This window comes from Oryx dammah, unplaced genomic scaffold (assembly GCF_014754425.2).
Source record: "Oryx dammah isolate SB20612 unplaced genomic scaffold, SCBI_Odam_1.1 HiC_scaffold_18, whole genome shotgun sequence".
Lineage (NCBI taxonomy): Eukaryota > Metazoa > Chordata > Mammalia > Artiodactyla > Bovidae > Oryx > Oryx dammah.
Genome location: NW_024070202.1, coordinates 113,662,081 through 113,680,946, shown reverse-complemented (window position 1 = coordinate 113,680,946; position 18,866 = coordinate 113,662,081). Strand labels below are relative to the sequence as shown.

The 18,866-nt window shown below is 59.0% G+C and overlaps 2 protein-coding genes across 2 annotated transcripts; one reads left to right on the top strand and one right to left on the bottom strand.

Annotated features, from left to right (window-relative positions):
* Positions 1 to 6: 6 nt before the first annotated feature.
* Positions 7 to 9,691, top strand: SMARCD3 (SWI/SNF related, matrix associated, actin dependent regulator of chromatin, subfamily d, member 3). Its single transcript, XM_040260366.1, has 13 exons — positions 7 to 467; positions 3,371 to 3,582; positions 5,290 to 5,332; positions 6,207 to 6,329; positions 6,441 to 6,563; positions 6,808 to 6,903; positions 7,108 to 7,209; positions 7,444 to 7,605; positions 8,375 to 8,472; positions 8,629 to 8,764; positions 9,006 to 9,128; positions 9,235 to 9,336; positions 9,510 to 9,691. Exons 1-13 carry the CDS (start codon positions 390 to 392, stop codon positions 9,561 to 9,563), a joined length of 1,452 nt encoding a protein of 483 aa, XP_040116300.1. The 5' UTR covers positions 7 to 389; the 3' UTR covers positions 9,564 to 9,691.
* CHPF2 (chondroitin polymerizing factor 2) lies at positions 9,030 to 17,473 on the bottom strand. The gene is made up of 5 exons (XM_040260322.1): positions 13,833 to 17,473; positions 12,825 to 13,389; positions 11,944 to 12,126; positions 9,470 to 11,274; positions 9,030 to 9,150 (listed from the first exon to the last, which is right to left on the bottom strand). The coding sequence occupies exons 1-4, from the start codon at positions 14,111 to 14,113 to the stop codon at positions 9,976 to 9,978; spliced, it is 2,328 nt and encodes a 775-aa protein (XP_040116256.1). The 5' UTR covers positions 14,114 to 17,473; the 3' UTR covers positions 9,030 to 9,150; positions 9,470 to 9,975.
* Between the last annotated feature and the right edge of the window lie 1,393 nt (positions 17,474 to 18,866).

The window sequence follows — 18,866 nt, the reverse complement described above, 5'->3', positions numbered from 1 at the left end:
GCCCAGCGGCCCGGAGCCGCGCTGGCCGGCGAGCCTCGCCGCTTATCTGCGCTGTTTGGGCCCGGCGAAGCTTGGGAAAGGCAGGCTTCTTCGTCCCCGCCGAGTCAACAGGCGGACCCCGGGCCGCCGGACTATTTCTGTCTTATCAGTGCAGGAATGCGGCAGCCGCGGCGGCTGGCGGGCGGCGGCGGCGGCGGCGGCGTGGGCCGTGGGCCGTCAGGGCAGCCCTGAAGGGGCCCCCTCCCCACTCCGCTCGAGTAGAAGTGTGAGAGAGCCCAGCAGGACTCAGAGGGGAGAGTTGGAGGAAAAAAAAAAAAAAAAGGCAGAAAAGGGAAAGAAAGAGCAAGAGAGAGAGAGAGAGAGTGAGAGGCGCCGCTGAGCCCACCCCGATGGCCGCGGACGAAGTTGCCGGAGGGGCGCGCAAAGCCACGAAAAGCAAACTTTTTGAGTTTCTGGTCCATGGGGTGGTGAGTGGGGGAAAAGTTAGCGGGGGAGGGCGAGCGAGCTGGCTCGGGCTGAATGGAGGGAAGGTCGGGAGGGGCCGGGAGGGGGCTCCCGCTCCCCCCACACCCCACCCCACCCCTCTAGCGGGAGCGCCGCGGCCCAGCGGGCCCGGCCCCAGCCCCGTGCCGGCGCGCCCTGGGGACGCCCGAACACGTCGTCAGGCGGCTTGGCCGGGGATGGGTGCCCCGGGGCGGGGAAGGGAGGCGTTTGCATGGGTTCCTGTCAGGGGCTTGGGGGTAGAACTTGGGGACTGTCTCCCCCAAAGTGGGTGGGTGGGTGGGTCCCCTGGGGGGACAACCCGATGGGTTGTCTTCCCTTCTTTTCCTGGTGGAGCCCAGGTGCGACCCCTGCCCTGGGAGTGGGGGGTGGGGGGACTTGGCATCGCTGCGCTGGGCTGCTTGTTCATCAGTTGGGACAGTGTCTCAGGATCAAGGAGCAGGTGACCCTGGCGGCCCTGTGAGTGGGAAGCTCTGGGGCTGAACCACCTTTGCATCCTGGGCTGAGGGCTCTGGGGCTCTGCCCCTGGCCTCTGCCAATCAGGGCCAGAGAGAGGCCCTCTCTAGGGGCAGACCCCAGGTTAAGGGGTCTGAGGATCCTTTGGCAGCCTCCACCACCAGAAGCTGATGCCCTCAACACCTCAAAGGTGTGACGGAAGAGCTGGAGTCAGGGACGGGAGGCCTGGAGACCAAAGGGGCAGGTTTAGAAGGCCCACTGGGAGCCTGAGTGAGCCCAGGGGGCCTGAGGGGGTGGGGCCGGGTTGGAAGGGCTATGGCACAGGAGAGGCAGAGGCTCCAGGACTCGGGATGGCACTGGTGCTGAAGACGGGCAGAAAGGAGGCAGTCAGGTTTACTGTGGCCAGATTTGGTTGTGACCCCAAGGAAGGCACGTTCTCAGTAAGAGAGGCCAGAGCCCCTAAAATGTTGGCCCTTCGGGCAGGTCACCCATCCCTGCTGGCCAGCACAGCCTTCTAGGGGCTCTGGAGGCCTCCCTCTTGGGGCCTCCTTAGCAGATCAGTGAGTACCACCAGCCTCATTAAATAGGAGAGCAGCTGATGAGGAAAGGGGCTTTCCCAAAGCAGCCTGTTCTCCAGGCCCATGGGTCTCCGGGCTAACTTCCAAGGGGTCCCCATGTTGGTTAGCCTCATGACCAGCCCTGATCTTGCTGCCTGGGGTGTCCCAATAAAAGGCCCATCTAGGAGTGAGAGAGTCTATACATGTGGATTTTTTGTTAAGTCAACTCAACTCACTGCTTCAGTTTTTGGGTGGCCTGAGCCCCACTCCCAGCGCCCTGTCTGTGCTGGCAGGGAGTGGCGGGCCTGGGCTCCATTATGGGCCACCACCCTGGAGGTGTGAGTGACAGGGTCAGGTGGGGCGGGAGAGGCAGATACATGGACAGGCAGGTCTCACTGCCGAGGCTGCGACAGGCAGAGACAGCTGGCTGGCTGGGGGTTAGGGTTAGACACAGCACAGGCAGGAGGGACCTGGGGGAGGGGGGCAGTGCGAGGAGATTCACTAGGCTCAGGAGCAGGGCGCCTCCCTGTTCTGGGGAGCAGCTGCACCCCTGGGGTGGAGTGGGTGGTGCTCAGATGGTATAACAGGGGCACAGGGTCTGCCACCGTGGCTCCCTGATCTCCTTCCTGCTCTCCTGGCCCCCATCCGCATCCTGGCCACCCTCCACTTGACAGCCCCTTGGGCCCTCCCCAGCCCCTCTTCTGGAATGGGACAAGTGAGGTTTTACGAGTCTGTGGGACATTTCACTCGATACCCTGGGTTGTCATCTATATCCCGGTTGAGCACCCGGGTAGCAGCAAGGGCACACACCTGCCTCACCTGCCTCCCCGTGCCCCCTGGGAACCCAGACTTCTGACCTCACTGGGGTAGCGTGGGGAGTAGTTGTAGTCTGTAGGATGGGGCCATCTTTGGTGATTCAGGCAGACAGGAAGGGAAAGATAGATATGAGAAAATGTCCATCCTTTTGACCTACCCAAGCCCTCTGGACCACCCATCACCAGTTAAGCCTCATAGCCCCCCTCCCCTCAATGGGAGAATCCTGGTGAGGTCTGACCTCAGCCCCTCAAGCTGCTTCTAGCCCTACCTCCAAGCCTTCACCTTGAGAGTAAATTATGCAGGTGGGCTAATTCAGCCAAGCCCCTGACGGTAGAGGCTGGGAATCAGAGCAAGGGGGCAGGGATTGGGACCGAGGGGTCAAAAGCAGGGGCCCAGAGAGGAAAGTGGGTTGAAGGCAGGGAAGGCAGGACCCCCTGGAAATGGACTGGGAAGCAGGCAAACGGGAAGGCAGACGGCAGACGGCAGAAGTCCGGAGCAAGAGAGCCCAGCCCTGAACTAAACCAAAGCAGCAGAGAGAGCACAAACCCCGGGCCCCTCAGGAAAGGGCCTTGCACGACCTTGGCTAGGTTGCCTCTCTCCTTGAGCCGCGGTTGCCTCATCCGTCAAGTGAGGATAGAAGGCCCTCAGTCCGTCTTGCAGAGGAGCGTGTGGATAGGAGCATCCTTTGAAAAGGTTGAAAGGCGCCATTAATATTCATCTTCGCTGCACCTCCCGCAAATCCGAGGCTGGCAATGCCCTGTGCAGTTAGTTGCCTGGCTTCAGTTAGCTTCCTGCAGCGAGACGCAAGCCAACACCGCCCCCCCCCGCCCCCTCCGCCAAAGCCGCGCGGTTCCGGCGCCCCCGCCCCTCCCCACCCCTCCCCCCCCCCCATCGGCATCGCGCCGTGGGGCGCAGGGTCACGGGCCGGGGGGCTCGGGGTTCGGGGGGAGACGTATCTCCGCGCTCCTGGAGCCCGGAGCCCTGGTTCTGACCGCCGGGCGCCTGTGTCTGCTTCACGCCCTCCCCACCCCCCTCCCCAGCGCCCCGGGATGCCGTCTGGAGCCCGGATGCCCCACCAGGGGGCGCCCATGGGCCCCCCGGGCTCCCCGTACATGGGCAGCCCCGCCGTGCGACCCGGCCTGGCCCCCGCGGGCATGGAGCCCGCCCGCAAGCGAGCAGCGCCCCCGCCCGGCCAGAGCCAGGCCCAGAGCCAGGGCCAGCCGGTGCCCACCGCCCCCGCGCGGAGCCGCAGGTAAGCGGGGGTGGGGGTGGGGGGGTGCCCAGCGCGGAGGGGGCGGACGCGGGACCCGGAGGGACGGGGTGGGAAGCCCGGGCGGAGAGGGGTCAGCAGGGAGCAGGCGTCCCGGGTGGGATGCTTTCCTAGGAGGTGGGCTGAGGGGGCACTGGCCCGGTTCCTTTGTGTGCCCACACCGTGGAGACAGGCGGTGACCGTCGCGCCCTTCTCCTTGTCACCTGCTCTGTCCCTGTCTGCACCCCAGCCCCCTGGTTCTCTGGGGGTGGAGGCGGGGCTGTGGCACCAGGGCTCAGGGCCGAGCTTTAGACTGCGTTTCCTAGCGCGGTTGTCCAGTGCGCCTTCCTCAGAAGCGCCCCTGGCTTGACTCCTCGAAAGCCCCACTCCGGATCTTGTTAATCTGAATCCCTGGCCAGTGGCGGGAGAGCCTGGGATTTGCCCCATGGGTGGGCAGTCTCTGCCCCCTGGCGCTCTCTGGTGATTCTTGGGCACTCAGATGTTGAGGAGTTGCCACGGTCTGTCTTCTGGACTGGGTCTGCCCTCAAGCCACCAAGGGCCAGCCTGTTTCCTTGTCTGAGCCAGCCGGTGGCACCCCCAAAAGCCCCTGCTGGTGCCTGGCAAGGAAGATACCCCTCTGGGTTTCACTGTTTAGCCAAACACACATGCTTCCTTTTGCACACCAGATGGAGTCCTATAGGTGCAATATGGATTTTACCTCATTATTAAATATTTTTTTTACATGTCAAGGAAAATTCACCATTTATAGGAAGCCCATGAGGAATTCTTTGCAAAGTGAGTCATTCTTTTGTAGAGTCCCTGATTTATCTTGTACAACTGGAGAGTTTCACAGAGATAGTTTCTTCAAAACAAACCAGACCTTTAGTAAAACCTGCTTGTCTAGCCTTGAATAGATTTTTGGCCAGGGCCGGGGCAGTGGTTGAGACCACCACACGGGGGCAGTATGCAGCCATTCCCTAGGCTGGGTTCTAATTACTCGCCAAGGGTTTTCTGGGGTTGCTTCTGGGAGTCGGAACCTGCTAGGGGATCCAGCAGAGTCCAGGTCCCAGCTGCTACCCCAGGTCCAGCCCACCAGCCACACCCCAGAGGGGAACATCCGTACCCACTCTCTCTGGATACCTGTGGGTGTGTCCCTGGGCCCTGCTGGCAGGTGGTCCAAGGGCATGAGCACCCCCTGCCCATCAGAGTCCCCTTCCTAGCCCAGGGTGGCTGGGGTGCTGGTCCTCACCAGCTTCACACCACCACTTCCTGCTTCTGGAATGGGGCAAGGGGGTCAGCTCCCCTCCCCACCAGCTCAGCCACCTTGGACTGTGTGCCCCTTCTCAGAGGAGGGAAAAAAGAGTCCTCACAATGCATCCCCCCACTCTGTCCTTGCCTCTGCCCAGCTTTCCCCAAACATTTCTGCAGCGCCCCTGCTCCGAGCCCCTTCCAAGGCTAATTTCTCTGGATCTGGGGATGTGGCGGGGCAGGAAAGGCCAGGCCAGAGAAAGGACAGAGTCACCTCCGCTCCCCATGAGAGGACAGAGCCACACACGGCCGGCGCCGGCATAGCCCCTCGGGCGGGCAGATGAGCGGGCTGTGGGAACCCCAGCCAGGCGGGCTGAGATGTCGGGATAATTTAGCAGGTGGCCTCGTTACTCCCAGATCTGTCGCCATGGTAACCTGGTTTTTTCTTTAAAAAATGTACAGTGCCAAGAGGAGGAAGATGGCTGACAAAATCCTCCCTCAAAGGGTGAGTGCCTTTCACAGCAGCCCCCAGCCCACCCCACCCCCAACCCTTTGCTGCTCCGCCCTCCTCTCCCCACTACTCCCCGCTGCCACCATCACCCCGGGCCACCTCCCCTCCCCCCTCAGGAGCAGCGCTTCAACATCATAGTCACTTTCACTTTTTTTGTTTAAAAAGCTAATTAAGAAATGAGGCTCCCCCAGCCAGAAGGATGGGGTGGGGCAGAGGGGAGACGCACAGCTAGAGGGGGTAGGATCCTGGGTCTGGGGGCTCTGCAGATTGAATTCCAGCGGTCTGCAGAGACATAAAGGCAGGGGACAAAGAGAGGCTGAGGGCTCGGGGACCACAGGCTGGCAGAGGAGCAAAGGGAACAGAAGCTGGCCGGAAGGCCCAGCAGCGTAAGGGGACCCAGGCCCAGCTGGGTCTGGAGGACGGCTGAGACCCCAGCTTGAGCAGAACATCTGGGTGAGGTGTCACTGTAGGCCCAAGCCGTGACATCTCCTGTCTCAGGGACCCCAGGGGCCCCTGACCACTTCACAGGTGCCCAAGGGAACCCAGAGGCTGTGTGACAGGGGAAAGGACAGGATGAGCAGGTGAAGCCCTAAGCACTTGCTGGCCTCCATGGTTGCTCCGGCCTCCCCTAGTGATGAAATGCATGGCTCTCCCTAGAGGGAGCAGCAGTTTCATCCCTGTAACATCCAGGCCTTCATGGCTGGATTTAGAGGTCCCGTCTGCGCTGTCCAAGTTCCCTACCCTGAATGTGGCCAGCTCCCCGCCCGCCACACTCACACACTCCTGGGGCCATGTGACACCCGCACGTTCCAACCTGCAAGACTGGCTGAGCCCCTTGTTCCCTGCCTCGCTTCCTCCCTGCTTCCAGATCCGGGAGCTGGTCCCAGAGTCCCAGGCTTACATGGACCTCCTGGCGTTTGAGAGGAAACTGGATCAGACCATCATGAGGAAGCGGGTGGACATCCAGGAGGCTCTGAAGCGGCCCATGAAGGTGCCTTGGCTTGGGGGTGGGGTGAGGGCACCAAGTCCTAGTCCCTGAAAGGGAGAAGCCGGGGCTGGCCCCCTGGGAACTGGCTCTGTATGGCACTCTTTATCTCTACAGCAAAAGCGCAAGCTGCGTCTTTATATCTCCAATACTTTTAACCCTGCGAAGCCCGATGCCGAGGATTCTGACGGCAGCATCGCCTCCTGGGAGCTTCGGGTGGAGGGGAAGCTCCTGGATGACGTACGTCCTGGCCCAGGTCTCTCCAGGTGTCCTGGGGTGGGTATGGGGCTGAGCTGAGGCCGGTACTGGACGTGTGCACCGAGGGCTGGGGAAGTCAGCCCTGGCTGCGGGAGGGTGGTCCAGAGAGATGTGCCCAGGCCTGCTTCTGACTGTGTGGCCCTACCCGGCCAGCCCCCACCCGCTCCCAACTCACTCTGCCCCCGTGGGCCCTGTTCTGCGCCCACGGTCCGTGCCTATCCCACAGCCCAGCAAGCAGAAGCGGAAGTTCTCTTCCTTCTTCAAGAGCTTGGTCATTGAGCTGGACAAAGACCTTTATGGCCCTGACAACCACCTCGTGGAGGTAAGAAAGACGTGGACCCCTCCTGCCCTTGAACTGGCCACAGACCACTGTCCGGAAGAACCCAGAGGGCTCTTTAGTCCCGTTAGTGGCGCAAACGTGGATCGGGGACCCCCTCCGCCAGGCCCCCAGTCCTGCACCCAGAGCTCCAAGGCCCCGCCAGCTCAGACGGGCCTATGAGGTGACTCAGCTCCTACCCCTGGACAGTGGCACCGGACACCCACCACTCAGGAGACGGATGGGTTCCAGGTGAAGAGGCCGGGGGACCTGAGTGTGCGTTGCACACTGCTCCTCATGCTGGACTACCAGGTGCGTGCCCTCACTCCCAGACACCGTTCCCCCCAGCATCCCCCCTCCTGTACCCTTCTCCTCGCTGGGGTGGGCCATGGCTTGCAAGCTGTATGCCCTGAGAGACCCCGTTCTCTCCTCCACCCTGCCTGCTCCAGAAGCTTGTTTCCAAGGAGCCTAGGCCCTGCAGCCCCCGAGTCCCGAGCCCCTCCCGCTCTCTTTCTGTCTCATTTTCTCCTGGCCTCTTTGGCTCAGCCTCCCCAGTTCAAACTGGATCCCCGCCTGGCCCGGCTGCTGGGCTTGCACACGCAGAGCCGCTCGGCCATTGTCCAGGCCCTGTGGCAATACGTGAAGACCAACCGGCTGCAGGACTCCCACGACAAGGAGTACATCAACGGCGACAAGTATTTCCAGCAGGTACCCTCTCCCCCTGAGCCTGGGGCCACGGGGAGGGGAAGGGTCTCTGCTCGGGAACACCACCCTGCCTCCTTGACTCCATCGGGAATGATCTCAGAGCCGGAGACCGGGGTTCCCATCCGGGCTCTGTCACGACACCGCCCTGTGCTGCAGCCTGCCTGTCTCAGCACCCCCACCCCCAGGTGAGGCCGATCGGGAACCCCAGAAAGCTAGCGGCTCTGGGGAACATGTTCTTGGCACCTGCAGCTAGGGCCCCCAGGTTCTGGCCCTAGGGCCAGTCGCCGGGTCCATCATTTAGCTGTTTGCAGCCTTGTTCCTTATCTTCACCACACCTGTCCCGTCTCACCCACTGGGCAGTTAGGAGAATCAAACTGCTGTGGAAGTGATTCTGCCAAACTAGAGGTTATTATTAATATAACTTTAAAATAAATACCACAGGTAGACTTGAGTGGTGAAAACAACAGTCGATGTTTATTGAGCACTCACCGCATGCCAGGCGCTGCTTCAGGCCCTTCGTGTGTAACTGACGCATTTAATTCTAACAAGCCCCCTGAGATCAGTGCCCCTGTCTTCGGCTCCCAGAGACGGAGAGACCGAGGCCGAGGTGTGAAGTTGAGCGGCTCGGGGTTGCACCGTGAGTGGTGGAAGCAGGCCTCAGGCCCAGGGCCGGCCCCCGCCTCCCTATTGAGAGCTGGCTGCTCGGGGGGGCCTTTTGAGAACGGAGGCTCTTTTGAGTGCAGAGCAGGGAACCTCTTTTCTCCTACTGCAGATTTTTGACTGTCCCCGGCTGAAGTTTTCTGAGATTCCCCAGCGCCTCACAGCCCTTCTGCTGCCCCCTGACCCGATTGTCATCAACCATGTCATCAGGTGAGGCCCCCACCAACCCTGCTCCTCAGAGCTGGGAGTCACTGTGGTGGTCCCGCCGCCCCATCCCTCCCTCTGCCCACCCCCCGCATCAGGCCTCGGAGGCCCTTGGCCTCCATCGGGGCAGCACGGATGCCAAGGGCTGGCCTTCCCTGGCAGCGTGGACCCATCGGACCAGAAGAAGACGGCGTGCTACGACATTGACGTGGAGGTGGAGGAGCCCCTGAAGGGGCAGATGAGCAGCTTCCTGCTGTCCACGGCCAACCAGCAGGAGATCAGCGCTCTGGACAGTAAGGTGGGGCTGGAGCCCAGCGCCGCAACAGGATGGGGACCCGACGGTGACACACGCACAGACGCAGCAGGACGAGGACGTGGGAGAGGACGGGAGGGCCCTGCCCTTGGGACCTGGAGCTCCGCCCGCACCCCCCCCCGGGGAGTGCCCTTCTAGGGGACAGCCAAGAGCCCCCGCCACGCCCCCTCCCTGCCTCTCCCACCGCAGCCTGGCCAGGCGAGAGCACGTGTCTTTCTACCTGCAGATCCACGAGACGATTGAGTCCATCAACCAGCTCAAGATCCAGAGGGACTTCATGCTGAGCTTCTCCAGAGACCCCAAGGGCTACATCCAGGACCTCCTCCGCTCCCAGAGCCGGGACCTTAAGGTGAAGGGGACCTCGGGGAGCGCTGGGTAGAGACAAGCATGCAGGGAGACAGTGAATGTCGTGCGGGGGTGTCCAGGCTTGGGATGACCCTGCTGCTCCCTCCCAGGTGATGACAGATGTGGCGGGCAACCCCGAGGAGGAGCGCCGGGCTGAGTTCTACCACCAGCCTTGGTCCCAGGAGGCCGTCAGCCGCTACTTCTACTGCAAGGTGTGAGGCCTGCCGCCCTGCCCCCAGCGCCTTCGGCTCCCCGCTCACCCCCCGAGAAACCCCCCACCCTCCCCTTCGACACGTGGGGTCCCAGATGCTTCTCCAGGTGGGTGGGGCCCGTCCTGTCACTCACCAGCAACTCATCCCCTGCGCCTGCTCTCCTTTCCTTACAGATCCAGCAGCGCAGGCAGGAGCTGGAGCAGTCGCTGGTTGTACGCAACACCTAGGCGTGCTAGGGAAGCGTGCCGCAGAGGGCCACTCGGCCCTGCCCCGGCCCGTCCCCTCGGGCCTGGCTGTCACCCCCGACACCTTGTGGGCGAGGCAGGGGCTGGATTAAAGGTCATTTACCTGATAACAGCCGTGTGGTCTTTGGCAACTGGGGCGGGAGGAGGATTGAGGGGGGCAGGAAGAGGGCACTGGGTCCCTCAGGGAAGCTCCCCACCCCCTCCCTCAGAGTCTCCTTACTCCCATTTTTCCTAGACCTAAAAACAGTTTGGCAGAAGACACTTTTAATAACATTTTCTTATTTAAAAAAAAAACACAGCGGCGAGCTCTCCCATCTGTCCGTGCATCTTGCCTGCCTCCCCAGGCGGGGCCCAGCAGGGGCTGTGTGTGTGGAGGTGCGGGGCCCCGAGCACGCTAGGTGCTGTTGGCCTGCTCCTGCTCGAACAGGGCCATGGCCAGCTGCGCACGGCCCCCCAGCCCCTCCAGGTTGCTGAGGCGGCAGCGGTGGTAGAGTTCCTCACTGAGCCGAGGGCTGCAGTCCCGCAGGGAGAACTTCTGCACCAGCCCTGGCTCCACGGCCCGGAAAAGGTGGAGCCCTGAGAACCGGAGGAAAACATCCATCACCTCCAGCCCCTCCAGGGCTTCCTCCTCTTCCTGGCCTGCCAGGTCGGCAGCCAGCCGGGCTCGGGCAGCCAGGTAGTCCGCGTTGTAGAAGCAGCCCTCTGCCGAAGCCTGCCGGTCAAACCTGCCCCCTCCGGCAGCCCCCCGGGCAGGGTCCGCACCCGGAGGGGACGGGGGGTCGGGGCCAGCCCCCGAGGGCGGTCTCTGTGGTGCCAGGGCGGGGTTGAACTCCTGGAAGTGGACCGGGAAGAAGGCCTGCCAGCCAGAGATGGCGTTCATGCGGCAGCGGTTGAGGACCTCGGGCCCTGGCCGGGTCCACACGGTGGCGAGGAAGAAGAGCGTGTCCACGGGGTGCTTCTTGGAGACCACGTCCATGAGCCGCACCTGGGAGGGCGCCTCCGCCCGCACAGCGAGCCAGGCCAGCCTCGTCCCGGGGTACCGTCGTTCCAGCTCGGCCGCTGCCGCCTTCACCCCGACGAACGGGTCTGGGGCCCCTCGGCCCCCTTCCCGCGGCCCGTAGACCAGCAACAGGGTGAGTAAGGCGTGCTCTCGGGGCTCCAGGACCCCAGCCGCAAAGGCCTCCAGGAACGCGGGGGCTGCGGCAGCCTCGGCGGCCAGCAGTGGCAGCACCAGCTGCACTCGCGTGGCCTCGGTGACGTAGGGCATGGGCAGGATCTCCACGCGGCTCAACGGCCGCAGCAGGCTGACCCTGCGCGCCAGCGCCCGCCGGTGCCCCCGCTGCGTCACGGCCTCCAGCAGCAGGTCCAGCGTGTACTCCATGCCCCGCGCCGGGTCGAAGCGCCGGTAGCCATTGAGCAGCCGCTGCTTCTGGAATCGCAGGCGGGGCTGGTAGCGCCGGTTCAGCTGCTCCAGGGCCGTCTCCACAGCGTCGCCCACGTCTGCCCTGCTCGCCCCTTGCAAGGGGCACTTGGGGGCCCCGTCTGCGCAGGAGAAGGTGTGCTGCTCTGTGAAGTAGTCCCAGCCCAGCACCTCAAAACGGGAGTGCGGCGTGAAGGGGGCCGGGAGCCCAAGAGGCCAGCTCAGCCCCGCCTCCCCCTCAGGGGTCAGCGCGGTCAGGTTCCGGATCTGAGCCTAGGGCGGGAGGGACGCCCCATTAGCACCTGGCGAGGGAGTCAGGACCCTGGGACGCTCCAGTGTCCTGGGTTCTGAGGTCCATCCTGACTCCATCAACACTCAGTGAGGCCTGGCCTGTCTGTACGGGGCACACAGACCCACCATCCGCACACAGCTGCTGCGGGGAGGAGGACGGGGTGGGCAGAGTGCCGCTGTGGAGGGCAGGGGACCCTGACGTCTGGGGCTCCGCGGCCTTTCTCTTCCTCACTCACAGGACTCACGCTCTCTTCACAGAAGGAGACCTTTGTTTTCACCTGGATCCCACCTCGGACAACCCCCTGCCATCAACTAGAGAATTCTACCTTCTGCCCTTGGGCGTTTTAAGGACAGTGCTAGAAGTCCAGGGACTGCGGGGTTTCAGCGAGGCACTACTGGAGAGGAGAGAAACCCTTCTGGTGCCAAGCCCGCTCCTCAGAGCTCTCCTGAAGATCCTCCCAAGTGAACCCACATCGTGCCAGGAGCTTTCACCCAGAGCACCCGGAGCCCCTTCTCCCTGGGCTGCTTTTCACTGAGGTTCGGTCGGTACAGTCAGCCTCCTTCTGCCTCGCCCCGCCTCCCCTCTTGCTCATCTGTGAGCCAGGATGTCTGAAGCACCCTCTGACCTGCAACCCTGGGACCCCCGCTCACCTGCAGCTGTTCGATCTCGCTGTAGGCCCGCTCCAGCTCCAGAGCACTGAAGCGCTTGTGGAGCCGGTACATGAGGGTTCCCTCGGAGACAGGGTGCACTGCGAAGGCACTCAGGAAAGCTAAGCTTCTCTCCGTCTCGGGGTCCCTATTTTTGGCCAGTTCAAACGAGCGATACTGCTGCCCCTGGAGGACCATGAAACCAATCAGTGCCACACACGGAGGAACTGCCTGGCCCAACTACCCTTGACCGCCCTTGGTGCTCACGCCTGTGACTGCCACTGCCGCCAAGGTGGCAGGAAGGGCATAGGAGCTCATTCTGGGGTCCCCTCAACCTTCGCCTTACTCTCACTGGATTTTGGAAAAGAGAGTGCCCGCTAGGCAACTAGGATGACCTCGTCTCCCAAAGAATCCCGCTGTTTCTCAAAAGAATGAAAGCTGAGAGCCAGCAGAGACGGCCAGGACTCTGGTTGAGGAGGAGGGCCCCTCTGGGATTGTTCCCTCTTCTCCAACCAACAGGGAGGCTCCCGGGCCACCCTCCTCCTCCAGGAGAGTGGTCTCCTCAACGGCACTCCCAGATCACTGGAGACAGCACAGGTGTCGGGCAGAGGGCGAGGGGCCAGACAGGGGGAGACTGGTGAGGAAGGGACACCTTTCAGGCTTGCTCAGAAAGTCCCTGACAAGACGCCACTTTTGACGGCCCTAGGGATCTAAGGCTGCCAGAGGTGGGCAAGGGAGAACAAGAGGGGCAATTAGGGCTGGGGAGGGCACAACGACCTCCCCAGGAGCTGCCGGGAAAGAGCCGGCAGCCCCCCAGCCTCGAGACCAGCCGCTGGTCCCTGCTAATTTGTCAGGGATGGGGACTAACTTGAAAGGGCCTTCACCTGGTGTTGGGAGACACAGCCGATGCCCAGAGAGTCAATGAGGCAGCGGCCGAGCCACTCGTCAGGTCGGGCACTGAGAATGTCTCCACGGCAGCCATCCAGATGTGGCCGCAGCCGAAGCAGGAGGCTCCGGGACAACAGGTAGCCAAAGCCCCCGTGGCAGTACCGGGCCTGCTCGCTGGCGCCAATGAACTCCTCTGCCCGGCCCAGGTACAGGTCCTGGTTGATGCTGAGGTGGCCGGCCAGGGCCGCCAGGCGGGGGGCCTGCACGTACGTGTCGTCCTGCATGATGAAGAACCAGTCGTAGTCGGCCCCAAAGTGCGTGTGAAGATGGCGCAGGGTCTCGGACATGAGCCAGGCTGGCCGTTCGTCCCCGTGAGACACCACCTGCATCCCGGCCAGGGTCCGGGCCCCTCGCTGCCCAGTGAAGTAGAGCAACCGGGGGAAGTGGTGGGCCACCGTGCGGTTCACAGCCACAGCCAGAGTGGACAGCGTGGCCCGGGAAGTCAGGACAGCCACCAGCAACCGCTCGCGAGAGCCCAGCTCCGTCTGGATGTACCGAGTCCTGCGGGGAGACCAGTGTGCCAGGGTCAACTCCCTAATCTTTAGGAACCCAGCGTGTCCAGCGTATACCTCCCCTCAGGAATTAGTGAGTTGGGGATGAGACAAGAATGGGGAGACCTCCTTATCAACACTAATGAGCTACTGGAGAGAGTGTCTACTGAGTAGCTGATGCTGGAACTGATCTCGGGGAGATGGATTAGATGGATTAGATGCAACTCCTGCCCTGCTGAAGAACATCCAACCACTAACTTAACACCAACGGGTGAGGCTTTCTCAGGCCTGAGGAGGAGGAAAAAAAACTGGAACCATGATGGAAAATAAGGCAGAGAACTGCTTCAGGAAGGCTAACGACGATTACCGGTGACCACGGATAGGACGTGGAGGCACGGACTCGGAGCAACCCCGAAGTGGGGATGATGCACACACGTGCACGGTAACTCTCACCTGAGCACCTTCTTGTAGGGCTTGTTGGGATCCCTGTAGTAGGGGACAATCCGGGGTTTGAAGTCTTCGTCGCTTTGGTCAAGCTGAGTTCTTGAGTCTAGACTCTGTGACCCTCCGGCTTCCCCCAGAGCCTCTACGCAGGGATCGTCTCCCTCCCCCTGGATCCAGGACACTCGCAAGAGGCTCAGGCTGCACCCCAGAGACAGCCCTAGGATGAGGGGCAGTGCTGGTCGCAGCAGAGCCAACACTGAGCTCAGCCGCATGGTGGTGGGCCCGGCCATGTGTGTGTCCCAGAGGGCACAGCCTCAGGGATCAATCAGTGACCAACGGACTCTTTCAACAAGGGAGTCTGGGGTCAGTGAGGTCAACGAGAGAACAAGGTTGTGTTTGCTTCTGGGCCCAGGATCCCCAAGAAACTCCTGCCTTGTCTTCCGCTGTCAAGGTGCTGGTTCTGACCCTCAGTCCAAATGGTAGTAAATGTTAGAATCAATTTCACCCACTAATGGTGGGTCCTCTAGTCCAGAAGAGGAAGAAGCAAGACTCAGTCCTGCCAAACCTAACCCCCAAAGAAGGACTACATACATCTGGTGACAGTATCTAAGCAGAGAGATGGCGGCAACTGATAAAGCTGGGGTTAGGGAAAAGCATATTAGCCATCAAAACACCAGCACCCAGCTAGAGGAAACTAACTCCACAGGCCTTTCCCAAAGAGCATCTGGGAGGGGCATACATCTCACTCACTCACTGAAGGGGCTGCTGACCCCTGGGCAGTCACAGAAATGGAGCCCAGGCCTTCCTACTCTCTTCACCCGCGTTAAGGAAACACTCGCGCCAGAGGAACCCTTCCTCCCGGCAGTCAGGAGCCACTGGCACTGCGCACAGAGGTTCTGCCCCACCTAATGAGGTGGAGGGATGTGGTGACTCAGCACGGAGGACAGCCTCAGAGGAGCACAAAAGCTGATGGAGCTGCTGGGCAGGACATTCTTCTCTGAATCCCCGGTGCTGAGAGCCCGAGGCTGCCCACCATCCTCCGAGAAGAGAAAGGAGGCCAGTGACAAGCCACTCTGGCTGTTGTCAAGAGCGATTCGGCGGCTGCCTTTTCCCAAGGCCCCAGGCACCCGAAGCAAATCGAGAGGACAAGCAGCTGGCGCGGGCGGACGGATGCTCGGGTGTCAAGCCCGGCAACTCCCCGCCCCAAGTCTCCCTCTCAGCCGTTACTGACCAGCCTCAGGCCTAAGAAAGGAGGCCCAGAGCGAGCCTGGGCCGTTTGTCTCGCAGCAGAAATAAGAACTGGCTGCGTCACGGGCTATCAGAGGAAGTGGGGCAGGGAGGCTCCGTTCGGGCGACGGGGGGAGAGGGCAAAGACCCCGCTCTCAGGCTCGACCGGGCGGCGGACACCCAGGGGACACCCCGGGGGCCGGCCAAGGGGAGGCCCCTGAGGCCGGGCCGGGGGCGACAGCGGGCCGATGTAAGGGGCGGCCGCCGGCCGGGGTATGCCCGGTCCCAGGGAGCTCCGGGGGGCGAGGACGTGGAGCTGGGACCGGAGCTGGGGTCGCTCCTATCGAGCGACAACCCCTTGCAGGGTTGTGGGGAAGCCGCGAAGGGGAGAACAGACCCCAGGGTTCAGCCGAAGCGCCGGCTCCGCCACCGCAGCCGCTGCCACCTCACAGCCCGGCCCACTCCTTCCTTTTCCGCTAGCTGTCAGTCCCCGTCTCTATGGTGACCGCATCCGGCCGCTCGCTCCGCCTTCGCCCTCTCTATGGTCGTCCCGCCCCGACTCGGCGCCGCTAGCGGGCCGGGGTAGGTGAAGAGCTCATCCCGCCCACCCTCCGCCCTCCTCCGCCCGGAGCCGGCGCGCGTTCCGCAACCCCTATTGTGAGTGGACCCAGCCTGAATCCGAAGATGACCCAGATCTTCAACCTCGACTCCCTTCTACCCTAGGAAAAAACTCTTCTCCCCTTCGATGAGCGCGTTTTCTACCTCCATGGACTACTACTCCCAGCGAGCTTTCCAAACCCCATCACCTATTCAGGTTATTTCAGAAATGTTTGTTGTTTGGTCGATGAGGCGGGCATGATCCCTGCCTTCAGTTAGAGACGGGTATTAAACACACACTGACAAAAAATTAAACATTTAAGTTTAGGTCGAAATTACAAACTGTGCGAAGTACCATTGCAGAAAAGTAAAGACTCTAGTGGAGAAGTGTGGCAGGAAGAATTAGACTCAGGATTTGGGAATGCTGCGATCCAAAATTCAGTACGTTACCCAGGCAGAAAGAGGAAGCCCGGAAAGAGGAAGACTGGCCCAAGAACTGGGAAGGCCAAAGCAGCTAAGGCTGCTGAGTGAGGGGCCAACAGGTTAAGGGAGGCTGGAAGGCAGGTGGGCCTTCAAGCAACTATGCTGGGTTCCCACCCAGGATGGCACATTTCTAGGGAGCAATTTGGAAATGCAGGAAGGCAGTTTTGTTGTCAAACAATTGAGGGGAGAATGCTACATGTACATTGCAAGATTGTATTGCATTAGAATTGTTTTACACAGCTTTCAAATGTCCTACAAAGATTCATTTTAGAGGGGGAAAAATGGTTAAAATCATCCACTTTTTGAGTCTGTTTAATATGTAACAATTAAGTAATTTTGCAGGGTTGTAATGTGTGCTGAATTTTCAAAGAATGTAACTATCATGTAAATGGAAATAAGCCTGTACTTCAGTTTTGTCCCTGAATGTACTTGTTACCATTTTGTAACAAGTAGTGACTACTGATGTTTTCCAGCACAGGGAAGTAACTTTTCTTGTGAAGGATTTCCTTTTCTTCTTCTGTTATCATTACACTGTGATTTTTTGAAATTTATGTATGTAGTTAGGTTGTCACAAACGAAGTTTATTTCAAAAGAGGAAAAGAGGTGTTAACTTGAAAAGTTCCTTATTAAAAGAGAACATTGGGGCTGGTAGAGTCAGGAACCCATTCTAGGAGGCAAGTAGGATGGAACACAGCAGCACGGCTCCCCTTCACTGTTTTGGTCTTACTCTCAGATTGCTGCAATTTGGTCTCCCCTCAGCAACTGGCACATGGTAGGTGGTAAATGGTTTTTACCCTCCAGACCAGCACTGTCCATTAGAAATACAATGTGAGCCGTATATGTAAACTTTAAATATTCTGGGGCTATGCTGTTTAGTTGCTCAGTCATATCCGACTCTTTGTGGCCCCTTGGACTGTAGCCCATTAGGCTCCTCTGTCCATGGACTTTCCCAGGCAAGAATACTGGAGTAGGTTGCCATTTCCTACTAGGAGTGGGATTGCTGGATCATATAGCAACTGTATTTTTAGTTTTTTAAGGAACCTCCATACTGTTCTCCATAGGAGCTGCAATGGTTTACATTCCTACCAACACTGTAGGAGGGCTCCTTTTTTTCCACATGCCCTCCAGAGTTTAATTATTTGTAGATTTTTTTTGATGATGGCCATGCTGACAGGTGTGAAGTGCTACCTCATTGTATCATTTCTCTAATAATTAGTGATGTTAAACTTCTTTTCATGTGGCCACATTTCTTTTTTAAAAAAAGCAAAGAAAAAAAATAAAAATAAAAAAGCAAAGAAACAGGTGGAATTAATTTTAATATTTTATATTAAATATATCCCAAATATTAACATTTGACCACGTTGTTGTTCAGTTGCTCAGTCATGTCCAACTCTTTGAGACTCCATGGACTGCAGCACGCCGTGCTTCCCTGTCCTTTACCATCTCCTGGAGCCTGCTCAAACTCATGTCCATTGAGTTGGTGATGCTATCCAAGCATCTCATCTTCTTGTCCCCTTCTCCTCCTGCCTCCAATCTTTCCTAGCATCAGGGTCTTTTCCAGTGAGTCAGCTCTTGGCATCAGGTGGCCAAAGTATTGGAGCTTCAGCTTCAGCATCAGTCCTTCCAATGAATATTTAGGATTGATTTCCTTTTGGATTGACTGGTTTGATCTCCTTTCTGTCCAAGGGACTCTCAAGAGTCTTTTTCCAATGCCACAATTTGAAGGCATCAAGTCTTTGGCACTCAGCCTTCTTTATGGTCCAACTCTCACATCCATACATGACTGGGGGAAAACCATAGCTTTGACTAGACAGACCTTTGTCAGCAAAGTAATCTTTGCTTTTTAATATGCTGTCTAGGTTGGTCATAGCTTTTCTTCTAAGCAGGAGAAATTTCATGGCTGCAGTCAGCATCTGCAGTGATTTGGAGCCCAAGAAAATAAAGTCTCTCCCTGTTTCCCCATCTATTTGCCATGAAGTGATGGGACCAGATGCCGTGACCTTAGTATTTTGAATGTTGAGTTTTAAGCCAGCTTTTTCACTCTCCCCTTTCACTTTCATCAAGAGAGAGGCTCATTAGTTCCTCTTCACTTTCTGCCATAAGGGTGGTGTCATCTGCATATCTGAGGTTATTGATATTTCTCTCATCCGCCTTGATTCCTGCTTGTGTTTCACCCAGTCTGGCATTTCCCATGATATACTCTGCATATAGAGTAATCAATATAAAAATTGAGATATTTTAATCTTTTTCCTAACCACATGCAATCTTCAAAATCACCCCCACCTCATGCATATTTCATACTTACATACTTAGTTCAGACTAGCCACATTTCAAGGGCTCCATAGCCACATCTGGCTAGAGGCTACCACATTGAACAGCAAAGTTCGAGACCTTTCTCAGTTACTAAGTTTCTAGGTAACTCTGGGTGAAACATTTCCTCCCTTGGGTCTCAGTTTCTTTGTAGTTTAAATGAAGAGGCTGGATGCTGCTTCCTGTTTCAGCACTGACCTTTGGTGATTTTCATATTTAGCCAGGCCTTTTCTCCTCTGATCTCTCTCCCTCTTATTTCCCCATTTCTTTCCTCTTCAAATCCTAAAAGATGATGCTGTTTAAGTGCTGCACTCAATATGCCAGCAAATTTGGAAAACTCAGCAGTGGTCACAGGACTGGAAAAGGTCAGTTTTGATTCCAATCCCAAAGAAAGGCAATGCCAGACAATGTTCAAACTGCTGCACA

Coding starts and splice junctions, on each gene's coding strand:
- SMARCD3 (XM_040260366.1), top strand. CDS start 390: ATGGCCGCGGACGAAGTTGCCGGAGGGGCGCGCAAAGCCACGAAAAGC. Junction 3,583..5,289: donor GCCCCCGCGCGGAGCCGCAG/GTAAGCGGGGGT, acceptor AAAAATGTACAG/TGCCAAGAGGAGGAAGATGG. Junction 9,129..9,234: donor CCCAGAGCCGGGACCTTAAG/GTGAAGGGGACC, acceptor GCTCCCTCCCAG/GTGATGACAGATGTGGCGGG.
- CHPF2 (XM_040260322.1), bottom strand. CDS start 14,113: ATGGCCGGGCCCACCACCATGCGGCTGAGCTCAGTGTTGGCTCTGCTG. Junction 13,390..13,832: donor CCCTACAAGAAGGTGCTCAG/GTGAGAGTTACC, acceptor GTCTCCCCGCAG/GACTCGGTACATCCAGACGG. Junction 12,127..12,824: donor GCTGTGTCTCCCAACACCAG/GTGAAGGCCCTT, acceptor ATGGTCCTCCAG/GGGCAGCAGTATCGCTCGTT.